Here is a 23,112-nt window from a genome sequence, read left to right as displayed (position 1 = left end):
TATGTGGAAATAATTGTCTGCTGAGAGATTAAATTACATTATTGTGTATCTTTTTCATGCCTAATAAATAATGATGGATGGCTTTTATTTTCATCACCACCTGCAACCATTTTATCTTCCCCATGAATGTTAAAAATGAAAGAAAAAAGAGAGGGAAGTAGATGAAGAAACAGGAGGTGAGTGTTGTCTGGAAGGGAGATGGAAAATGACGTGCCAGAATTCGTGAACCCGCGGCTTTGAGCGTTTGTTCCTGGCAGGAAAACACAAAAAACGAGAGCTTGCGAGTCAGGAAGTGACAGATTAAATCAGTTTGCCATTTCCAGTTATGCCCACACCTCGGGTATAGGAATATTAGTGCTTGAGATGTATTGTGAACAAATCGTTCCTGTCAATACACTCTTATATCTCCAATTCTGTGCCTGAACAGCATTTTGCAATCTTAAATACCTGATACTTGACTAATATATTGAAAATGACTTAAGGTCTGTGGAGTCACACTGCATACAATATGCATTGACAGACCACGCTGGCAAACCATCAAGATCCTGAATTAGCATTTAGGGACCTTCTCTCATTTACAATTCCAAAACGCTTGCCTTTATCCTCGCATAGCTTCAATTTTCATCAGTGCATTTGCACTTTGTGGTGATAAGAGAATTGATTAGCTATCAGTCTGCACAAAGCTTGATGTTTAATTGGCTTCTGTCTTTTTTCCTTCCCAATACTGGTCAAAGCCGAGCCGTCTTTCTCCTGTTGCATTTGATGCATATATATATATTTTTTTGGCACGCGGTTAGGAGAGATAAAACAAGGTAAGGACATTTATAGTGCAAGTTAATTGCCAATGGAAAGGCAGAATAAAATATTTTTAAAAAACCTGATTGGTGTTATAACTTCATAACTTCTTAAGTCATGCCTTGTGCACAGCTAGGCGTTAGACCCATGTAAAATTTACATTTTAATGAAATATTTGAATAAGTACTTGAAATTCACTCTAGCTGGGCTCCCAGACCTAAAACCAACATTTCATGTTTGTGTTTTTGAATGGCAGCGTCGGGGAAATTAACATGCCAGTCATACAGATTAGAGAGGCATCAGAGTAAAGTCAGACCTGCTTCAATCAAGGTTCACTGCAGGTAAACAGCTGCCATGACATATTTTAATGACAGTTATTTTCCATCCCCTCCTCTGAAGAAGAGCATTAAATCTGGGCTGAAATGAGAGATGCGGAGAGTTGCACAGGCTGAGAGCCCCATCAGAAGCTGCTTTAATACATATCTGTAAAAGTGTGTACAGAAGTAAAGGGTTGTAAAGTAAAGGCTCTAATCTCAAACCGTAATGTGCCAAATGTTAATGAGACAGTTGGGAAATGCAGGCCTGCTGATTTTAGGATTTCATGTTTTCCTAACGTTCAGCATTACACTGACTTTCCATAATTATTTCTTTTAAACCTGGAAATGAGCAATCTGTAAAACACTGAAACATTATGACATAAAACCTCAGAACTTACAGTTCTACTTAATTTGATATATAAACGCAATGGTACTAGAGACACGAAGTTGCATTCTGTATATATGTATAACAATACTACACATAACGTCACAGTCATCCAGACCTACTTTAGGGGTTAAATATGTATTGACCTTAGATTAATGCATTTTCAAATGGGCTTTTTGCACTCATGATATGTAAATCAAAAGTAAACTTGGTCACCTCCATTAATGCATGGTGGCAGAAAGCAGTTAGACTCGTAATTATTCATGTTGTTTTGCATCATCTAAATTATTCAGATATCCTGCTTGAATAGGGAAAATTTGTGAAAATAATACAAAAAAGGCTTCCTTTTAGCTCAAGAGAAATTGTTTTATTATAACGGATCCTAAGTGAGTGAAATCTGAAAATGTTGTATTTATATTTGATATATGTACTAATTTTCTTACAGTTACAGTACTTTATGTGTTGAGATGTTGCTTGAGTATGGAAAATTTGAAATATTTAAAAATAGTATTTTATTAATTAATTAATTTATTTGTTATCCTTTAAGCACATTTTTCCTGTACTTAATTTTCATACAGTTCTGTGTTGATATGCAGCCCTGAGAAGCTTGTAACAGCTGGTTGTAATTGAAATAAAACATTGGCTGATTAGCCAGCATCTGACAACCCATGATCCAAACAGCATGCCTAACGCAAATCAACACAACACAAGCTCCAAACACAAGAGGCCCTGGAATGAAGTGGTCATCATCTAATTAATACAAAACGTTTTAATTACAGGCTAATCCAAGCAGCACTGTGTGTCAATTTAACTGATGCGCTAAGTGGCGGTTTACAATATCAGAAACTGACAAATAATTGGAATCTAATTGCAGCAGGTCTATTGCCCACCAGTGCCCGAAGCAGCTCCTCTTAATAAACTTTTTTTTTTTTAAACATCAAACCGTGTATAGCAAACACTACCGCCTCTGCTAATTGCCACGGCGCAGGATTGAGAATTTGCCAGCTCTGACTATTAAAGCAAAGCTCTTGTGTGGATTGCTGTTGCATTGCCACACTTTAATTAGAATGAAACGAGCGGTAGGAACGGAGTCTTGTTACCGCAATTCAATATAGGTAAATAATATAATGCTCTAATCTGTCCATTTCATTTCCAAAAGCTGACGCAGAGCGTGGGTTTGGTAATAAAGGCTAGACTCTCACTTGGTAACATAAGTAGACTGATGTATTTTATTATTTTTTTAGGCATATTTTAATTTTAAGATCAAAAGGTATTCATGCTTTGCAAAGACATTCTGACGCTGAATGGCATAACTTTGCTTTTATACAAATGTATGCGAGCAGTTGACTAAAAATTAATTCCTTTTAAACCTTGAATGAACAAGTAGAAATGATAATTTATGCCATGAAGGATCTGATGTGTGATCGCTATTTTTTTTTTAAATACCATGATTTGACAGATATTTGAACATTATAAATTATGAATTTTAATTTTATTCAAAGACAAAATATAGCAGCATAGTGTGATTGGACACAGGGCACTTTATTTTTATAATCAAGCATGAAAATAAACTTTCTTATATTTCTTATTGACCAAAAGTTTGGACACACCTTCTCATTCAAAGAGTTTTCTTTATTTTCATCACTATGAAAATTGTAGAGTCACACTGAAGGCATCAAAACTATGAATTAACACATGTGGAATTATATATGGAATTATATACATAACAAAAAAGTGTGAAACAACTGAAAATGTCATATTCTAGGTTCTTCAAAGTAGCCACCTTTTGCTTTGATTACTGCTTTGCACACTCTTGGCATTCTCTTGATGAGCTTCAAGAGGTAGTCACCTGAAATGGTCTTCCAACAGTCTTGAAGGAGTTCCCCGAGAGATGCTTAGCACTTGTTGGCGCTTTTGCCTTCTGTCTGCGGTCCAGCTCACCCCTAAACCATCTCGATTGGGTTCAGGTCCGGTGACTGTGGATATATATATTGCCTTGGCACTTTTTAATTTATTTTATTTCAGTTAACATTTATCTTATTTCAAGTAACAAAATAGTTTCTTTGTTTATTTTTAATTACTATTTTTTTTATGGTTTTAGCTGTAGTGAACTTTAATAACCCTGGTACAAACCTATGATTATGACAGAGGACTAGGAGAAAACTAGCTTGCTCTTTTTAGAATGTAATATCGGAGAGACAACAGCTATAAAATTAAGAAGCTCCAAATAAGGAATAAAATATTACCAGCAAAAAGCCTAACCATAATTTTATATTGTTTCCTTTAAATCTTGTCTTCTAGCATCTTTAATTAATAATAGTCCCAATGACATTTATGTATCAGAGCAATAAGCTAAGCGGGAAACAATTTGTCATCTAAAGCTTTTTAACAAATCAACGCAGCTATTTTGTAATTGCTTGTTTCACAAGATTAAAAATGCTTAGGCCTGATCTCTGTCTGCTGTTTAGTTGCTAACATGACCCTGTGCATCCCTCATAAAAAGCAAACTCCTCATCATCACCATTAATTTCCATCAAGAAATCCATATCACTAATATTTCTGGGATTTTAATGCAGTAACAATTTATAGCTGGTGTTCAAATGCAGTTACCTAAATTGCTGTTGGTAAAGGACAGCTTAACTGTCTCTTTTTAATTAGAAGGTAATTTAATGTGCGAGCTGCCGTGATAGTGCCGGTCATTATGGACTTCATGATGAGCGTTTGATAACAAGCAGCACAAATATCTGTGTCTGTAATCTGATGGAAGACACTCAGTAATGTTGTGCTGAAACTGATAAATGCAGTTCAGTTCTTCTTGATTTCAGCCATATCTTTGCATGTCATATGTGCAATTATCTATAGCTTTTATTATAGTATGACTTTGGCAGCACAGGTGATGAAAGCTTCATATAATTCAGAAACAAACCACATTTGTATTGTGTCTATATCGAACATGCGAGTCAGTTTTAGACACTGACTATAACGGAATAGTCAGCAAAGTGAGGAAGTAAAGATTTTAAATTAGAACAGAAAAAGTGGGAATTATAGAATGAAAAGCAGAGACAGGAAGAAGAAACGAATAATTGTGACGATTTACATGTATGATCATGATCTAGTCATTCATAGTGAATGAGAGCAGAAACTGTCAGCTGGAGGAGGATCAGAGATGGCTGTGTTTCTGTCAAAACTATTTGTAATGTGATATGCATTTTAATTTTTTTTTTAAACTGGCTTTTTGGTGGGTTTCAGAAGGTGAAATATTGCTAGGTTTAATTGCATGAATTAAATATGTGAAAACTACTGCTGTAAGTTTTATTAGGCCATAAAAAAAAAAAACTTTGATAAACTGTCTACACATCTTTGCTCTGCATAGTTTTCTTAAAGAAATAGTACACATGAATCAATATTATGATGTGTTCATGATTCATAGACTTTCCTTTTTTTTATCCGTATATTTACTGGAAAAAAGAACAATAACTTAAATATAGTGATCTTGTCTGGTAGTATGAAAAATTATATTTAATAGTTATAATAATGTATTTCATTGTTTAGATCACATACCACACTGGCAAAATGCTTTTCTTATTCTAAACAAACCTCCTATTTTGAACTAAGTCTTACAATCCTTACAAGAAATGTACTTAACATCAAAATTGCACATTTTGATGGTTTTAAAAGGAAATTATTAAGAAAATGACATGCAGTACTTTGACACGCAAGTGTTTTCCCTTGTGCTCCGGAGGACATACACCTGCTTTCATTGGTAATCTAGACCAGAAAAGCAGGATCTTTTTGAATGTATTAAACACAGCTTAACGCAGGGAAAGAGCGAACAAAACTCTTCCATCAATGATAACAGCGACAAATCGGTTTTCTATTTAACAGTTTTTAGAATCCAAAAACGGCGGTTTATCTCCAGATCCATTCCCTCCCCTCTCGCTCACAGCTGTCTTTTTTTTTTTTCAGAAAAAGCAAGGATTATAAAATCAATTAAATTTTCAACAGTTGCTATCGGAATACATACAGCAGTAGCTCAATTATTTGTGTTTTTCTGTATTTTTTAATAGTAAATACAAAGCAGTTGTGATAAAGCAAACATGGTGATACAAACAGTATTTTTGTTGTTGTTCTTTGAAAAAAATCAGGAGAAAATGAGGACACACAAGCTATAATGTGGTGTATGTACAACCTACTTCAACTAGAGCTCAAATATCAGGGACAGGAAACAGTTTACCGCAAAATAAATTGAAGAAAAGATAATATTAAAGCAAGCCGAGTGCCGTTTCTTAACGACAAAAAATCCTGAGGTTTGGATTGGTTTAAAAGAAGAAGAAAAAAAAAAACTCATGATATACAAGCTCTGATTTTTAGATATTTTAAAAACTATTTTTCTTAAAATAGTTTGCTACAGTTTTAGACTACACATGCAAGACACACAACTAAGTGCAAGTGAGTGAAATGTTAATGTTTTTCTTAGTTGCTCATTCCCTAGAGGTTTGAACTGAGGTATGCATACTAAGAGTTTCTCGTGCTGGACTCCTTCAGTAATGTGGTAAATAGTCTCATCTACCTGCTCAAGAATGAGAATCAGAACTGGCCTTCAGATGAGCCCCGAATCTTTCCCACTGCAGCTGCCCGGATGCTCCATTCATTTCAGTGAATCTTTCTCATCAATACCAAATGCTTGGATAAATTTACTAGTAACTGCCATTAAAGTACATTCTACCCAGCTTATTGGTTGACAGGAGTGTTTTTTAATATAAAATTTAATAAATTGACAGACACAAAAAAACACAATCATAGAGCATTGCCAAGGTTAACAAAAGGACATTGGGAATTTCGTTTTGAATTTACAATGTAAGTGGCATACAATTTTTTCAAAGAATTAAAAAAAAAAAAATGTAATCTAAAGTATGAGAACAAATGAAACTCATCATTGTGTGGACCAGTTTGAAGTTCAATTCACATTGTGTTATGCAAATGTTTTCCCCCTCCTGGATTGAAATTTCCTGTGACGACTCTGAACACAGTCCTAAACTCTTTCATCCATATCCTTCTCCTTTATAGCCATCATTTCCTGATAGAACACTCCCTTTTTTCAGACAACATTGCTTTGATTTGGTCGTGTGTTGGTCTTGATCTCTGCCTCTCCTCTACTATTTTGGTCACAGGCAAAGACATACAGCTGCCCATCGAACAACCCTTTGGCTTTTTTTCTTCTTCTTCAACATAATAAGCCAGACACAGTAAAAGACATTGCGTCCTGCCAGTGTGGGGAACACTATAAGGATATTTGGCCTTTCGTTTAGCTATTGCATGGAACATAGAATATATCAACTTGTAGTATCTTGTATCTTTGGTAGTCACAGATAAGACACATAAACATCAACATAAGTAAAAACAAAAAACAAAAAAACACAAAGATGACAATTGAATTGGAAGTAATAAATAAGAACACAGAAAGTGGTTGGTTGCAGTCATTTGAAAAACAAAACGCAGTCAGTATGATTTGTAGAAGCCTATTCTAAAGTCTGTTCTCATCCTTGCGCAGTCCCAAAATTTGAATCAAAACTAGCCAGCGACAGCAGCTTTCAATTCGGAGCTGCTTCCTGGATTCAAATGGCCTATGTTGGAACAGCCAAGTTGATGTGGCAAGAAGCGAATGGTCAGAGTGGGCTGCCCCAGTGCCGTAATGCTCAGTGGTCATGGCTGTGCCGTCAGCCTCTGTTTATAATCCCTTTAACATTTATCCCGTGTGTAAGTATTATCATGTAACTAAAAACAGAGACTGAGCTTATCATTGATGTGGCGAGACAGATACTGAAACAAGAGGAATGCAAAGTTGAATAAAAAGGTAAAAAGTTTCATATATGCCGACAATAACGTTCAGGAATCACAATTAGCTTTTGTCTAACAATCCTCTCCCTGGTGGTTATTAAATTTTTTTTTGAGATTTCATTTTGCAGTACAGATGATGGTTTCGATCAGTGATTTGGTTGACGCTAACATGCATCACCACAAAAGGGGATTTTGAAAGTATAATTTCACAACGATAAACGTTAACCTGCGTTGATTTCTCTGTCATTCATTCCACGTGAAAATTAAACTTCATTGGTGCGTGGAGAGGGAGCCTTCATTACAAGTAGTGCATTTGCAGATGGACTTCATGAGCGGGAAAGAGAGTGTGTGTGTGTTTGTGTCTCAGCATGCAAGGGCAATGTGACTGCAAAGCAGTGATCCGAAACGCTTGCAACAAATGACAGAAAAATACTACAAGGTAATGTGACATTCTGTTTCAATTTTGAAAAGGAAAGAAAGAAGGAAAAAAAGAGAGCACGAGAAGCGTTAACATTCATCCAGTGCTAAGCATGCCATAACTCCACGCCATTATTCATGAGGTCTGATCAGTTACCAAAACAAACAAACCCAACAAAAAATGATATATAGCTAACAGCACAGAGTGATGAGAAGACACTACGTTTAAATTATTTGCCCAGGAACTCTCAAAACACCAGACAGATATCCTCCAGCTGTGATGACAGCAAATTTGAAAGGAATAGTGCACTAAAAAAAAAGGACATTTTGCCATTTATCCAGAATCTTGTTCAAAAGCTGTATGACTTTCCTTGTATCCATAAAACACACAATAAGACATTTTTAAAGAGTGTGCCAGCTGCTCTTTTTTCATGCAATTACAATTAATGAGAAGTGGAGCGACATAAAAGCATCATAAAGGGGGTCCATATCGTTTTCCTATATTCCTGGTAAGAAACTAAGAATCCAAAATCTACAGCGAGTCACCATTCACTGAAAACCTTCCCTTTCTTTGAGCCATGAGCAGATCACTGATCAGTGAGTTGAAGTCAAGAATCAGTTGCTTTTTACTTCATCAACTACTTCACTAAAAAGATCTGACTTGATCTGAAGTGATTCGCTCACAGTTCAGACAACCCTAGTTCTCTCATGAACTCCGGGAGAGCATTCACTTTCATTATACTAATTATATGAAAAATCAACAAAGTATACTCTTCAAAACGAATCATTTTGTGTTTCATGGAAGAAAGAATGTCATAGGGGTTCGGAACCACATAAGGGTGAGTAAATGATGACAGAGTTTTCATTTTTGGGGGAACAGTCCTTTTGAGAATGAAGTCAAATACGTACACGCACACTGTGAGTTGCACGCTTATCAAATCGCTTATGATTTGTGTGTGTGAGAGTTCAGTGTTTATTAATGAGTCTTTCTCAGCTGTATTTTCATGTCCGCTCTGGTCTCAGTGACACTTATGCCAAAAGGAAGTAAAAGCAGGCCCCAGTACCAAATGACTCTTCATCAGGCGATGAGTAGAAACGTACGTTTCTCGTCTTTAAACCGAAAAGTAGAAACAAATCAAAAATACTTCCAAATGGAATAGAGTTTCTTATCTCGTATTTTGTTTCGTATTTAATGGCACTAAGAGTAAATTGGAACATTTTAATAGCTGTCAGCAAGAGGATTGTGAATCCAGTCTTGGGCTTGCTATTTCTGGAGTGGTCTCACAGGTGACCGCAGTTAGTATGGCCTTTTTCAGCAGAGGACCTGGGTGAAACCAGGCTTACAGCATGTCCTCGTGACCGTGGTCATCCTCATAATCTCTGTTGTGGTCAAAGTCTGGACTGTGATTGGCTGTGGTCACAAGGGAAAGGGGACCTTCGAGCTCCTCGGGGTCCAGTGGCTCCTCTTTTACGCTGATATGATGCCTGGAAATAAAACGAAATAGGAATGCCAATTTATTTTCACACAAAAGCCATCATTCTCAGAAAAAAGCTATAATAATAAAATAAAATGTATTAACTTAATATATTATTTAACATAATTATAATTCTTAATGAATTAAAAAAAAACATTTCTGGATATTGTGTACTGGCTTTTTCTTTTTCTTTCCTTTAATTTGACTTTTTAAATTGTTTTTCAATTTTGGGTGGGATCTATAAAAACATGTAAAAAACAAAAAAACAAACAAGACATGAGTTTAATACATACATAGTTGCCACAACTAATTAAATTCTTCCCTCATTTTAGTAAATCATGGCCACATTGTACTAAAAACGTTCCCTTTTTAATTCAAATCAAGACGAGGAAACACATTAGTACAACATGGCTACGATTTACTAAAATGAGGGAACAAATTAATACAATACGGGAACAAATGATTTAACTAAAACGAGGGAACTGATAAATAAACAAGGGGACAAATTATATAAAAAAATATATTTTTGTCCCCAAGTCAGGTGAATGGCTCTGCATCAAGACAATAATAATAAAAAATCATAACATATCAATATAAAGTAGCCAATAATTGTGCAATGCAGCCACTACCATCTACTGGTTAAATATCTAAAAATAAAAAGACTGGTGTAATGACCAGCTGTTTCTATAATGAAAGACACACACAGCGCTCCTGATAACTCCACTTCTCTTTCAGTTCTTCCAGCACCAGGATACCTGCCGGCTTTATTTTCCACAGCTGGCCTGACAACAGGGTTTTCACTTTGAATTGATAAATGAGGGAGATTAACAACGTGTGACGTGGCGACGAGAGAATGGACTGCAGCGAGCGGTAACAGGCGCACCAACGAGCGAGTGGACGGCCTGTCAGCTTCCCGGTGGCGTCGGATCAGTGCCGCTCCGCGCGCTCCTCTTTCGCTCGTTAACATGCACAACCTGTGAGGCGGGTCTCTAGAGGACAACCCTGCACAAGGTTCCATCATTAATCAACTTCAAGCATGCAAAAAAGACACAGCCACACAACACAGTGACCAGACAGCGAAGGGTACGCTTTAAAAACACGCAGAATTAATGCAACTTCTAACCAAAGTGTCAATAAGGGGAAGAAAAGCAGAGGCGGCGAGGTGTGCGAGACGAGAGGGGAAGGGGGAGGTGCTGACGACGGGGCCCAATACAAACGGCTGTGATAAGAAACAGAGCCCTTACAAGAATAATAACGCTGTCAGTTGTAAACAAGGCAAAACATGGGCACAGGATTGTCCACAGCGATGAGATCTGCCAAATTTCTCATTATAGAAACACTGCAGGACTAGAGCACCAATGAGCGAGCGCTGACTGTACCGGGGAAGATGACCAAAACCGAAAGGAGCTGTGGCAGAGCCTTTAAATTAATTAGCTGCACATGGCAAACCATCCATTTTAATGGGGAAGTAAGCCATTTTCTGTGAATGTCCAAGACTTCCGGTTCATTAGCCATCGTAGGGAAATAACAACAAGAATAACTAAGTACAGTAAATGGTCAAACTCTTTATGAACAAACCAGTGTGTTCATAATTAAGATAATACATTAAAATAATATGGTAAGACACACCGGTTTGCAATATCAAGAAGCAAAAAAAGCTGTTGGATACAGTAGAAACAGTAGAGTACAGTAGAAAAAACCTGGAAGCGAATGACACCGGAAGCCAGACCATCGAGTGGATAGGTTTTCACTAAGATATGTTAAGCAAATGTAATTAACCACAATATATTTTCCCTCCCTAAATAGCCTCTCCTCTCATTCGCTTCTCATTCACGATTGTTAAAACAGCAGTCGTGCTAACGAGTTATCATATTTTGTGCGCGAATAATAAGAAAACTCTCTCCATTCCACTGGTTTTAGATCAAAGTGTCTCCATGTATCCCATGGCCTCCGGTTCTCAATCTCTAGCTGGAGGGCAAACATGTAGTTGTTATTAATATGCAGCTGCACTCTGCTTTAGCCTTCATTGTAATTAGGACTGAAGCATCAGATTGCAGGAATCTGCAACAATACACACAGGTGCAGACACTATAGAAACCCTTTTGTTAGATGTTATTAATTGTGATTCTAAATCATAGGAGAATGTATAATTAGAAAACTATAAAGCTAGTATATAGCGGTTATATTAATAATGTACGCAGGTTTTTTAACTCATAATTACAGGCCTGGTTTACCTCGTAGAATGTTAAGACAAAGAATTATATACATGGACTGGCAATACGGTGTAATCGTTTTAATATTTGACATTTATATTATACACCATTTAAAACTCCTTATACAAACATTTGAATCCAAAAGGAATAAGGATTTTTTTTCACTAAGGATAATGCTTTACAACAAAGTAATGTGGTGGTACCATTACATTTTAATAACACTACCAGCGTCAGATGATAATACCACAGTAGCGAGTGTTTAAAATATTCATGCTCTATAGCTTTTACATGGTAATCCAACACACTTCATAGAAATGGAATTACCATGGTAAAACACATGTATTACCATAGTACTATGTACCATTTACCATGCACCATGATCCATAAATCTGGTAAACCTAATAAACCTCAGTGCATTTTATGTTAATGTTTTAAGTATGCTCATATATTTTGATACTTTGTACAGCTCATGTTTTGGGCAACATCCTTGCTTTTGAGTGTGTTAAGTTGGCAAAAGCCTGGAGAGGTGATAGGCAGACGCTCAGAGCAAGCACACCCATCCTGTCTCTCTGTATCCTGCGGATGGGGCAGGCCTGCAGCTATGTTACCAGCCATTAGCACTTCTCTCACCCACATCTTCACGAGTTCATTACCACACCGTTATTTCTTTTAAAACGATTTGCTGATATTTCACAGAAACGGCAATAAATCTCGCTGAGCAACAAATCACCATTCTGTGTGCCGACATCTGGAAACCATGTTGTCTGCACCGTATTATTTTAAGCTTAAAGCTTTAAGCTTTAAGCAACAAGTGTATGGGGAGCTGTGGTTTCCAGCCCCGACCGCAGCTCAGCTACATGGAAATCTTGGAGCGGTTTCGTCGAGGCTAATTACGAACCCCCACCCCTCCCTTTGTTGTTTTCTCGCAGAGTTTTCGGATGTGCTGCGAGTCCTGTCTGGCTGGAAAAAGGAGGCCAGTTCTGTCATCTTCCATTCACCACTTTGTAAATATTTAAACAAAATGGAGGCAATAATTAGGGAGGAACTCTGCGTAGTACACCACACACTATTGACCCATAATAAAAGCAAGTTTAGAAACTTCTCCTCGAAATAACACAGAGAGACACTATTTTCTTTATGAGCTCCCCCAACGTAGAAACCCGCCAAAGGTGGGGTTTCCTTCTAAGACTGCATTCACAATTCCTACTTCCTCTGTAAACTGCAGTTTTTTTATATCATTTCATGGCTGGCTAAACATCTACTGTAATGTACATCAAACCCTACTGTGCGTTCGGAGACTATTTTCAACTCCTAGTGACCTGGTGGAAAATTTCCACCACCTAAGCCGCACGAGCCTAATGAGTCCTGGACATCTCCCTTTACCTTGCGTCCCTATCTCAGTCACACACACACTATGAAGGTGGGACGTGAGCCACTCACATAGCTGGCAGGGGTGAGCGTCCAGGGCTGCTGTCACTACCGTTGCTGTTCCCGTGGTCCATGGCCCCATTCATTTCATCTCGGATGGCTCTGGCAAGCGAGTTAAGAGTGGGACTTCCGATGGAAGCAGTAGTGTATAGAGGTATGTTGTTCTCTGCCATTGAAGCCTTAAACAGAATGGAGGGGATGAACTCGGTGAGACAAATTCCTACAAAACCTTCAGACACTTGAGCTCATCCAACATAAATAACCATTTATTCATTTGCACACTTGGACCTATTTATGTGCTTTTAATAATGACATGATGTATTTTCAAGTGAATTAAATAATTACATTTAGTTTTTTTTTTTTTTTTTACACAAAAAAAATCAGGAAGATAAAATTAAAAGAATTCAGAGTGTGTGCTGTATAATTAGTCAACATATTCGTTTTTTTTATATATTGCAGTCTGATAGTGCCACAAGGGAATGATTGAAGTCACCTTATAAACTAGCTAAATGAGTAGTAATTTCTAACAAGCTTTATTGTTATTCCTCATCAACTGTACACAAACTACTCTATTGTACAGTCAATGACTGCATGAGGGCAGCAACTAAACAGATGAATAAATAAAAGCATATAAATAAAGGATGAGGACTGGATGCTGCAGGATTGTGATTTTACCTGGAAGGCTGCAGAAAGAGCGGGGCCATATCCCAAAGTGGTATGGATGTTTTTTACTAGAGCTGGACTTCTGTAGAGACAAACCCACATTCAGTTCAGTACAGAAACGACTGTCTCCAGTCTACTGAACAGATTGATTTTACACTGAAGTCAGTATTTAAAGTACAATCTGATTTCCAATGAAGCTCAGAAGGAAAATCAATAGAGGACACTAAACTATCAAACACTGTTTAACACTCTCTGTCTAACTCTGTCCCAAAACTAGATGCCTACTTGCCTACTTCACTTCCAATGAAAAGGCTGTTCCAAAATAATTAATTATGCTGCTTTCTAAGATTTTGTTTTTGGCCAATGTATTCTTATGGAATAGTATTTTTCAGCAGCCTTTGTACCAGAAATATTTTTCCCATTCATTTGTCTCAAAAGGATTTTTCAAAAGGATTCTTTGTTAAAGAGTCAGAGAGCCAAGATTCAAACCTACCAGCTGCATGGTGAATCATAATATCACAACTTTGATTTGAAGCAAAATCAATCAATCAATCAAATCTCAAAATGACATGTCTGTGTACTTCACAGCATTAATGAGGGTAAGAGCTAAAAGTATCCTATGTAGACCATAGATAACAAGGAAGCTTGCTAAGTTTTGGAACAGAGTGTGTATTTATGTGAATTTATCTTTTTTTTAACATTGCATATTTTTATACAATCACATGAGCAATATATGTATTATGAAGAACAGAAATGAAAAAAAAAGCAGAAGATATGAAAGGCTACATACAGAATGAGTGAGCACATAGATGCAGAGCATGCAGGGAGGGGGCGGGGCGGAGGGCGGTGCTTACTGTACAAGCAGCTTGTCACAGCTTTCGTCAGCCGCGTGCTTCCTGGGGCGACCTTGTTGTATGTGGCGGCCGCGTTTAAACTCTTCATCATCTACGGTCCAAAAGGACCCAAAGTCATCCCCAACTCTTACAAAACATTTATGCAGGGAGAGATTGGTGCGCACGGCACCCTGGGTTTGGGGATGGGGCGACAAGCAGCCAGATACAAATGTAGCAAGACAGACAGACAGTGATAGAGAAGAGGATATGAAATGAATGAATGAATAAGCACAAGCGATTGGGGGTTACGGTGCACATAGCCAGCACATAACTCACATTCAGGCACATAGATGCACGCTTAAGCTAGCAGGGGGGTGGGGGGTCAATAGGCAGCACAGCACAGAGACAATGACATGGAGCCCATCCATCAACACCACCAGACACGGGTTTGGTCAGCCACACTGCACGGGTGGAGCTGGAACACCTACCCGCTGATCTTTTGCGGCCTTCTCTTTTGGAACTCTAGCTCGTCGACGGTCCATACCGCCCCTTTAACGTTCTCTACCCGCACAAAACACTTGTGAAGACTAAGGTTATGTCGCACTGCGTTCTGCAGTTGGTGTGAGAGAAAAAGAAAGGCTATGAGTGCAAAAACAAATTTGCCGGAATAAAATAAACTTCTTTTTTTTATAGAACCCACATTCTCTCGTATTTTATACATTTCTATAAAAAAAATGAAAGTTCTGTACCATTTACTCATGATTTTAGATGTTTTGCTGAATTCTTGGCTGTCAATGGCACCAAACAGCAATGATTATCACGCGTCTCATAATAATCACAATTTGCAGTTTGAAATTTGACAGCTAAGAAGGCAAGGCAATTAAGAATTAAATATGGGTCTGCTTGTCACACAAACCTATTATATAACTTCAGACTTTTATGGCACTTATGTAGAGCTTGAAATAGCAGCAAGGACATTATTTAAAACCTTTCCTTTTGTGTTCTATGAAGAAATAATGTCATACAGGTTTGGGACGACACAATGGTGAGTAAATGATGACAGAATTTAAATTTTTGAGTGAATTATTACTTTAAGGATTTGAAACATTCTACTGTTTTCCAATAAAATTATCTAAACATCCTTAAAACAAGATGAATTCACCTGAAAAGCAACATATTAAACATTATTTTCACACAATATTTAAAATAACAAGTCTTTTTGCACAGTTTTATGAGATTTTTTAAAGTTAGATCTGACGTTGAAAATCATTGAAAATTTGAGGTTGACAAGATATTTTTATTCAGCAGTAATGCATTAAATTAAGTGACAGTAAAAACATTTATATTGTTACAAAATATTGTATATCTCAAATAAATTCTGCTCTTTTAAACTTATTTATACAGAATTGTTTTAATAAATTTTTTTTATCAAGGTTTCAACAAAAATATTTAGCAGCAAGACTGTTTTCACCACTGATAATAATAAGTGTTTCTTGAGCAGCATATAAGAATGATTTCTGAAAAATCGTGCAACACTGAAGACTGGAGTAATGATGCTGATTAAGATTTCAGATTTGCCATCACTGTGATAATTTACATTTTAAATAAAAAACAATATTTCACATTTACTGTTTTTTGATCAAATAAACACAGCCTTGGTGAGCATAAGATGGTTGTGTATTAAGGCTTTTTTATTTTCCAAAAACACTTCTTATACAGAGAAATGCAATGCTGAAGAACCAGCACCTTGGACTACCAACAAAATTCCAGACTGCACAAACAGTCTGATAAACTTGACTCTTTGGCAGTTATGACTTTAACACTGTAGCTGAACAATGAGGGGAAGGGATGTAATTCTAACATGCTCTGCTTGTTGCGTTCTTATAAATTACACTTTCATCAGGCCATTTGTACAACATGAGGGTGATATTTAGTAAATAAACCCTCATTGATTGATGGAGGCCTGTGTGGGTGTTTGTCACTCTGGTGCTTTATCATTCAGCTCTGGTCGAAGTCACAGATAGTTCATCATTTTCTGCCTCACTTCAAAAACGGAAACTGAAAATGCTTGAGTTAAATGCCAACGTTCAACAAAATACCAGGGGAAAACATCCTACTCAAATGACCAGATTTCCCCTTAAAGCTGTTGAAATTCTTCCAGAGTAAACTGAAAAACACTTTCAAAATAAATCCAAATGAAGAGGGAGTCTCTTCCAGAAAGGACCATTAAGTGAAATAAATCATATCTGGGGGAAAAAATGCATACCTTCTCTGGGTAATTTGAACTTGTTGACTAAATCCCACTGGGCAAAATAGCATAAATTACACCAATTTACATGGTTTCTGTTTGTATCTCTGGTGTCATTTGGAATAATTCTTTTTTTTTTTTATTATGTTCATTATGTTATGATATCTTAATATCTGGGACCAGAAATATGTTTGTCAGTAGTAGTTTGTTTAAAGAACTAAAATACACAGTGGCGTCTAAAAGTCTGAGAACACAAGTGAAGAAAATTCTGTTTTCTATTATAATTTGATCTAGTTTCATTATTTTTAAATAGCAATAATATTTGTCAAAAATGTGCTTTGATCTGTAACTTTGAAACCTTCTTCTGTTTTTCCATGTGTCTTGTTCTTACTTTTTTTTTTCTTCTTCTTCTCAAAATTCTAAAACTTCATTTCTAGGTTTAAACTAGATTTTAAATCCCAGATCTATAATACAGTCTCAGACTGGAACCCACTGTATTTCCTTCATTTCTATATGCTTGTCATGAGCTCAGAAGTGCGTGGAACAATAAGAGAGGTGTGCAATGAATTCTGGGGGTGGTTTTCTACTGCTAGGAGTTATTGTAAACCCAATTTCATACATCTACAACAATCAAGTTTTTAGTTTTTTGTCTTCTACTTCATTTGATGTTTTTTATTCTGTCAACTACTGAGACAATTCCACATTTATTGTATATTATTGAAACAGGAAACACAAAACAGGAAATGTGAGATCACCTTCCATGTTGCTGCATTGCGTCTGAAATATGCAAACATTCGCGTGAACCAGTTGTAGATCTCGTTTAGTGTTAGCTGTTTTTCTGGTGACTCTAGTATTGCCTAGAAAAAAAAAAGCAAAAAGAAGTTCCAATTATGTTCAAACCTGGAGCAAAAACAAAGTGAGATGCACATGGTTTGTAAAGTTCAAGTTAATCTGAGGGTGCATGTAAAACAGCTCCACGCTTTTCCATTCTCAAATGGGAGCTACTTTGTTTACTAGACGCTTCCTTATGCAAATGTGACAATTTGAGTACATCCTTTTCCGTTAAACGGCAAAAAAAAATAAATAAAATTATATAGCCAGATTATAAAGTGGCAATTATCCCGGGCCCAGTTTAATGCCTATGCGATCACAGATTACCAGTTTAGGCATGATAATTGACTGGGCATCTCAAAGAAGTCCTCTTCCTACTGTTGTGTGAAATGAATTCCGTAATAATCACATTGGCTGTAATACTTAATCAAAAGCAATTGTTATATATGGGTGTTCTTTGCCCCCTCTATGAACATCAAGTGCTCTCACGCTCATTTGCAGATGGCTAATCTTGAGCTCTGCTGTTAAATTGCATCTGAAATTTAACGGCTGTGATGGTGGGGGTTTATCGGTTTGTCATTAAAGAAGTTTGTTAATGCTGAATATTTACACTGCATACATACATACCGTTCTATGCAAGTAACATCTAAAGTGAAGATGCTCAATTACAATGCAGTAGGTGAGTTAAATATATCATGCAAAAGTGGCTGCGGTCTTACCTGTCTTATTAGCGAAGCATATGTGAAAGGAGGTCTTACTTCAGCATTCATGTAGAACTCTTTGTTCTGGACAATATCTGTTCACAAGGACCATACACAAATGTTAAGAAATGAACTAAAACCTGGTCACACTTTACATTACATTAAAGACAGCATATAGTTCAAATTGTAAACAAAAAAGACCTGAAGCTATGTTCCATATAAAACGCAAATTAAGATTTAAATTCTGCACCAGAAAAAAAATTAAGAAAATTACATTTTCATTACTCAGTTAAAATATAAAAATCAAATGAATAATAGTCATATGCTATTTAAAATTCTGTTATGTTGCAGTAATGAGCATTAATGTGTTTACTTGCCATGAAAATAATGCAAAAATGTATTATTATTTTTATTTTAGGGTAAAATATAACCTGCACATTTACGTAAGATTTACCCACTGATCCTGATGATTCAGTGTGTTGAATGTCACAATGAAGCTTCCAAGCAGTCTGGCTGTACCTGGAGATATGGTCATGATGTACTTGTCTGAGTAGCGTCTGCGCATGGGACCGACACTGTGCAGGCTGGTGGGGGTGATAACAGAGTGGGTTTGTGAGAGCGGCGTGAGGGGGGCCGTTGGGGTAGTAGGCGTTTGGGGTAGGCTGAGGGGCGGCGAAGCCTCAGGAGCCGTCTTGGACAGGGTGACGTTAGAGACCAGGTTCAGCTGAAAAGAACAGAATGAAAACAGGGCACAGCATTGTTAGTCACCGCTGATGCCTGCGGATGCTAATTGTTAACATACCACCCAATCAATCTCTGCACCACAGAGGAGCATTGGTGGCATGTTGGTTTGTAAATATTTGTAAACACCATGCTTTCGCTTTCCGCGTCCATCATTCTGTGAGCAAATAGCATACATCTCCTGGTTGCCCTTTTGTTTGGTCTTCTGGCGTGCTCCCAGAATGCTTTGCTCACTCTCTTTGCTCTCAGACAGCAGTAGCAGTCTTGCTGGCTTGATGGAATGAGTTTCTCACCAAGCCCTAAGAGGTTCCCAATAAGCTGCAGACAGAGAGGTCAATCTACACTAAGATTAGGCTCAAATTGTATTGTAAGGACCCTAATTAGTTGCTACTTATGGGGGTGATACTACAATTAAATGTCACATCTGAATGACCCTCATCAGCCCAAGGGTTTGGCATAAGATGGTTCTTCTGGAGAAATTGTCTCCAGAAAAATACTTTTTTCCTCCCTTATCAAGTGGCATGAGGAAGGGAACTAGTAATAATGGCTATAAGGTAAAATAATTAACCAGTAGGATAGTTAAGGAGCATTCTTGCTTGCAGTCATCAGTGTCACATTTCCTGTTCTACTGGAGTGGAAAATGCGAGGCTGACCCAATGATCCTGCTATTAATTTTTAGGAGATGAGAAAAAAACCTAATGACACATATACAAATTTCTCCCACCAAATTGTTCTAATTGCTCATTTGCCAATTTGCGGTCTACGATGAGGGAGACCATGCGACAAATACAAGGACAAACAGATAGAAAAGAAAAAAAGGGCACGCGGAGGTGGGTTTTTATCATTTTGCACCACAATCGCCCACAGATTGGGAGAGTGAATTAATGAAATGTCAAGGCTGTCAATTGCTTTGGAGGTATCGGATGTCTAATTTTGCTCTATGATGGTGCTGCTGACAGTTCAGACGGCGATGAGGCTGTGAAAACCAACAGACAGTGTTTAACATCTAACCCGGGCCCCACCACACGGATACGTCTCAGGCCACGCAATTACCACACACCCTATAAACGGTCATTACCATACAGATGCTCTGTCTGATAGACAGGTACATAATAAAGAAATCTGAGGGCTGACAGAAGCTTCATCCTTGACATGTCATTGTCTTCATGCCTATCTAACCCTTTTTTCTTTTCTTTTTTCGGTTTTGTTGTTAATTGGTTTCTGGTGCTATATATTTATATTATAAAACAGTTTGGGTCCTACATGCTGACTGGTCAATATAGAGATCCAGCTATGCTAAAATATACCATATAGTACCACTTATGATACCTAGCTACTGTGTAAATCAATGCACTGCCTTGGAGATTATAGAAAAATTTAAAGAAAGATTGTAGATTCATTTTGTATTATTTAAGAAGACAAAGGAGTTATTTGCCACTGATTTTAAATTTTTCTTGTTAAAATGCAGCAAGAAATGTGAAAAAGCTGTTTTTAAATTAATATATATATATTAATATATAGGCGAAATATCTCTCAAAATGAGCTGATAAATATTGATTGAAATATTGATAAATATTAAAATTATTGGGGTAAGATTAATGAGCAGTATATTAGACAGGAAAAACATCTAATATTTTAAAACATGAAAGTAAAAACGTGAATCTAAAACTAAACACACGTTCCAACATTAGCCAAGCTATCGACCAAATTTGCAAAATAAATGTCAAGGCTTTTTGCACAACAATACTGTTGAGTTAAACGTCACTAAATGGAATCTCTGTAAACATGTTTTAACTAAGATTTCACTGAGGTCTGTGCTACATATTCTAATTATTTAAAGTTAACAGTGTAAAATGAAACAAGCTTATAATAATAAAGCACACACACACACACACACACACAACAATAAAAGCACCTCATAAAATGTAGTTTATTTGTAAGTGTCCTCTCCATTTCAAGCTGCTTCCCCTCAATCCCATGAGGAGAGGTAGCAGACTAACAACATTATTAGCATCGGAGACATATACAAGCGTCACGGTGTCAGATATATCTGTACAAATGCTAATTCAAACAATCAGCATGTGACAAAGGCAAAGCTCCACTTAATGAACTATTGTTACCCACTGTCCCAGGACAACAGCTCTGGGCTCCTGAGCACCACGGGGCAAGTACTTCCATATGCTTCAGTAAGTAAAGTGTGCAAGTATTATATGAGACTAACAACTAACCTTTTTTTTCTTTAGAATTGTAAGTTTATATATATACTTTACATTCCTTGTTTTTAATAAGAAAAGTCATAAGCATAAGTGAATGATAAACAACTCCTCTAATCTGTGACATGCACAGATGCACACTAATCTATGCACATTTGGCATACTATTTACAACATACTATCAGTTGGTGTGCAATAATTAGAATCACATATGCTATTTACAGACAGTATGCAAACTGAGACACGAGTCGATGCTGAGATGTCAAGAGTGCTATACTCACTGGCTGTGGGGCAGGTTTGGGCTCTGTAGACTTCACATGAAGATGAGTCATCATTGCTTGGAGACGCTCTTTGTCTTTCGTTAACTTTAATTATAAAAACAGAAAAAAAAAAACATGTAAACTATAATAAAAAAATACAGTACTTTCCTTGTAGTGCAATATTCTCTCAGTTATCAATAAAATAAAGAACCCAGTGTGGAAAGACAACTGACAAACATATGATTATTCCTGACATACATGTACTCAAATTGTGACCTTTACAATTGATACACAGACAAAACCCTAAAGGTTTATTAGCCACTGAAAATGAACACACAAGCTCTAGTCTTCAGTCATGGTTACTTCAGCCAAAGTGAATCCACACTGGGCATTAGAAGACCTTCCAGATCTCCCGATCTGGGCTGCATTACCCAATAACATTGTAAGCCTAAGCAGATCATAGAAACCATTGGCAGCAATGATCTCTACTATCTACTTATGATGATTTTTGGGAAATGCAGCCCAGTTCTGTTCCTCTCAGCTGGTACTTCTGAATCTATATGTGTGGCCCTCTTTGCTCTCTGCATTAGGGCAGTATTCAAGAAAAATGTATTGGCATCATGACATACTTTCAAGCATTGGAATAGAGCATAAATGGCTAATGATTGGACAGATGAGCATGCATATAGAGAATGATCATTGCACTTTGATGCCTGGGGTGAATTCTTCCAGCACAAATAAAGGTGTTGCATACATTAAGAAATGAAAATATTAATCATAAATATTGAGCTGGATTTGACATCAAACCAAAGTTCAATGTGTTGACCACTGTACAATAACTCAGGCTCTTTTTAATGCTCTGTACCTGAATCTAAAAGTATATCTATCTCCCTATTTTTCTCTTAAAACCAAGACTTCTCATTCATTTCCCATACATCCCCACCTCTGGGATGCTAATCAGTGAGCATTTGTTACGATTACTGCGCATTAGCAAGTGATGCAATACAATAAACAAAATGAGTCAATCAATTCACTGAAATGAATGGTAGATCACCCACCATAGAAAGTGTGACTGGATTTTTTCACAAAGTGTTTTATTGTGGTGCCAAATAGTTAAAAGTCATAAACGACTTTAAAACCCAGTAAAATTGGAAATGTAATTATCTTGTGGAGTTAGCCCCAGGGCACTCTATATATCTTTGCCTGGCTGTCATGCGAACATAACACATTTTTAATGACTGGTTACTCACAAATGTACAAAATAATTTCATTTTTATCCCTCCCTCCTCTATCTCTGAGCTGCAACTTGAGAGTAAATGAGAGAGAGAGAGAGAGAGAGAGAGAGAGAGAGAGACAGACAAGAAGCAAACTTTTGAAGAAGTCATAAAAGGAGATGAATGAGGAGACATTAGATGTTACCTGCAGTTCCAGCTGTTGAACTACTTGCATCTGCACCCTGCACTGCGCCGTGCTCCTGTCATCCAAGGCATGTTCATTATTCAGATGTCTAAAGAGAGAGAGAGAGAAAGAGAGAGCAGCCTTCATTTTAGTACCATATTTTACAGCAATCTATTAAACATTTGATAAAACTTTCATGGTAAAATATTGAATTACATTATCTGCACATTCTGCAGGGCAGTCATTTATTTCTCCATATTGGAAAAGTGAAAATGGCCCGAGATACGCATATACTAAAACGATAAAAAGTAAATAAAGCCAATGTCCACACATCCAAAAATATCAAATTCCCCCAAA

At 37.0% G+C, this 23,112-nt stretch overlaps 1 protein-coding gene across 10 annotated transcripts in view; it reads right to left on the bottom strand.

Moving 5' to 3' along the window:
* Positions 1-8,911: 8,911 nt before the first annotated feature.
* The window catches only part of LOC132151655 (forkhead box protein P1-B-like), a 158,910-nt gene continuing 144,709 nt past the window's right edge, over positions 8,912-23,112 (bottom strand). For 8 of the 10 annotated variants that reach the window (XM_059559927.1, XM_059559930.1, XM_059559928.1 and 5 more), the window contains 9 exons: positions 22,777-22,864; positions 21,379-21,462; positions 18,664-18,868; positions 18,163-18,239; positions 17,368-17,469; positions 14,386-14,555; positions 13,544-13,613; positions 12,881-13,047; positions 8,912-9,237 (listed from right to left, as the gene is read on the bottom strand). In XM_059559927.1, the coding sequence (XP_059415910.1) occupies positions 9,093-9,237; positions 12,881-13,047; positions 13,544-13,613; positions 14,386-14,555; positions 17,368-17,469; positions 18,163-18,239; positions 18,664-18,868; positions 21,379-21,462; positions 22,777-22,864 (1,108 nt within the window). In that variant the 3' untranslated portion in view covers positions 8,912-9,092. Of the gene's footprint in view, positions 9,238-12,880; positions 13,048-13,543; positions 13,614-14,385; positions 14,556-14,852; positions 14,975-17,367; positions 17,470-18,162; positions 18,240-18,663; positions 18,869-21,378; positions 21,463-22,776; positions 22,865-23,112 lie in introns of all 10 variants that reach the window. The other 2 variants (XM_059559934.1, XM_059559933.1) reach the window with 1 other exon arrangement.

Source organism: Carassius carassius, chromosome 10, assembly GCF_963082965.1.
Source record: "Carassius carassius chromosome 10, fCarCar2.1, whole genome shotgun sequence".
In the NCBI taxonomy this organism is placed as follows: domain Eukaryota; kingdom Metazoa; phylum Chordata; class Actinopteri; order Cypriniformes; family Cyprinidae; genus Carassius; species Carassius carassius.
This window is presented reverse-complemented; position numbering and strand designations above follow the sequence as displayed.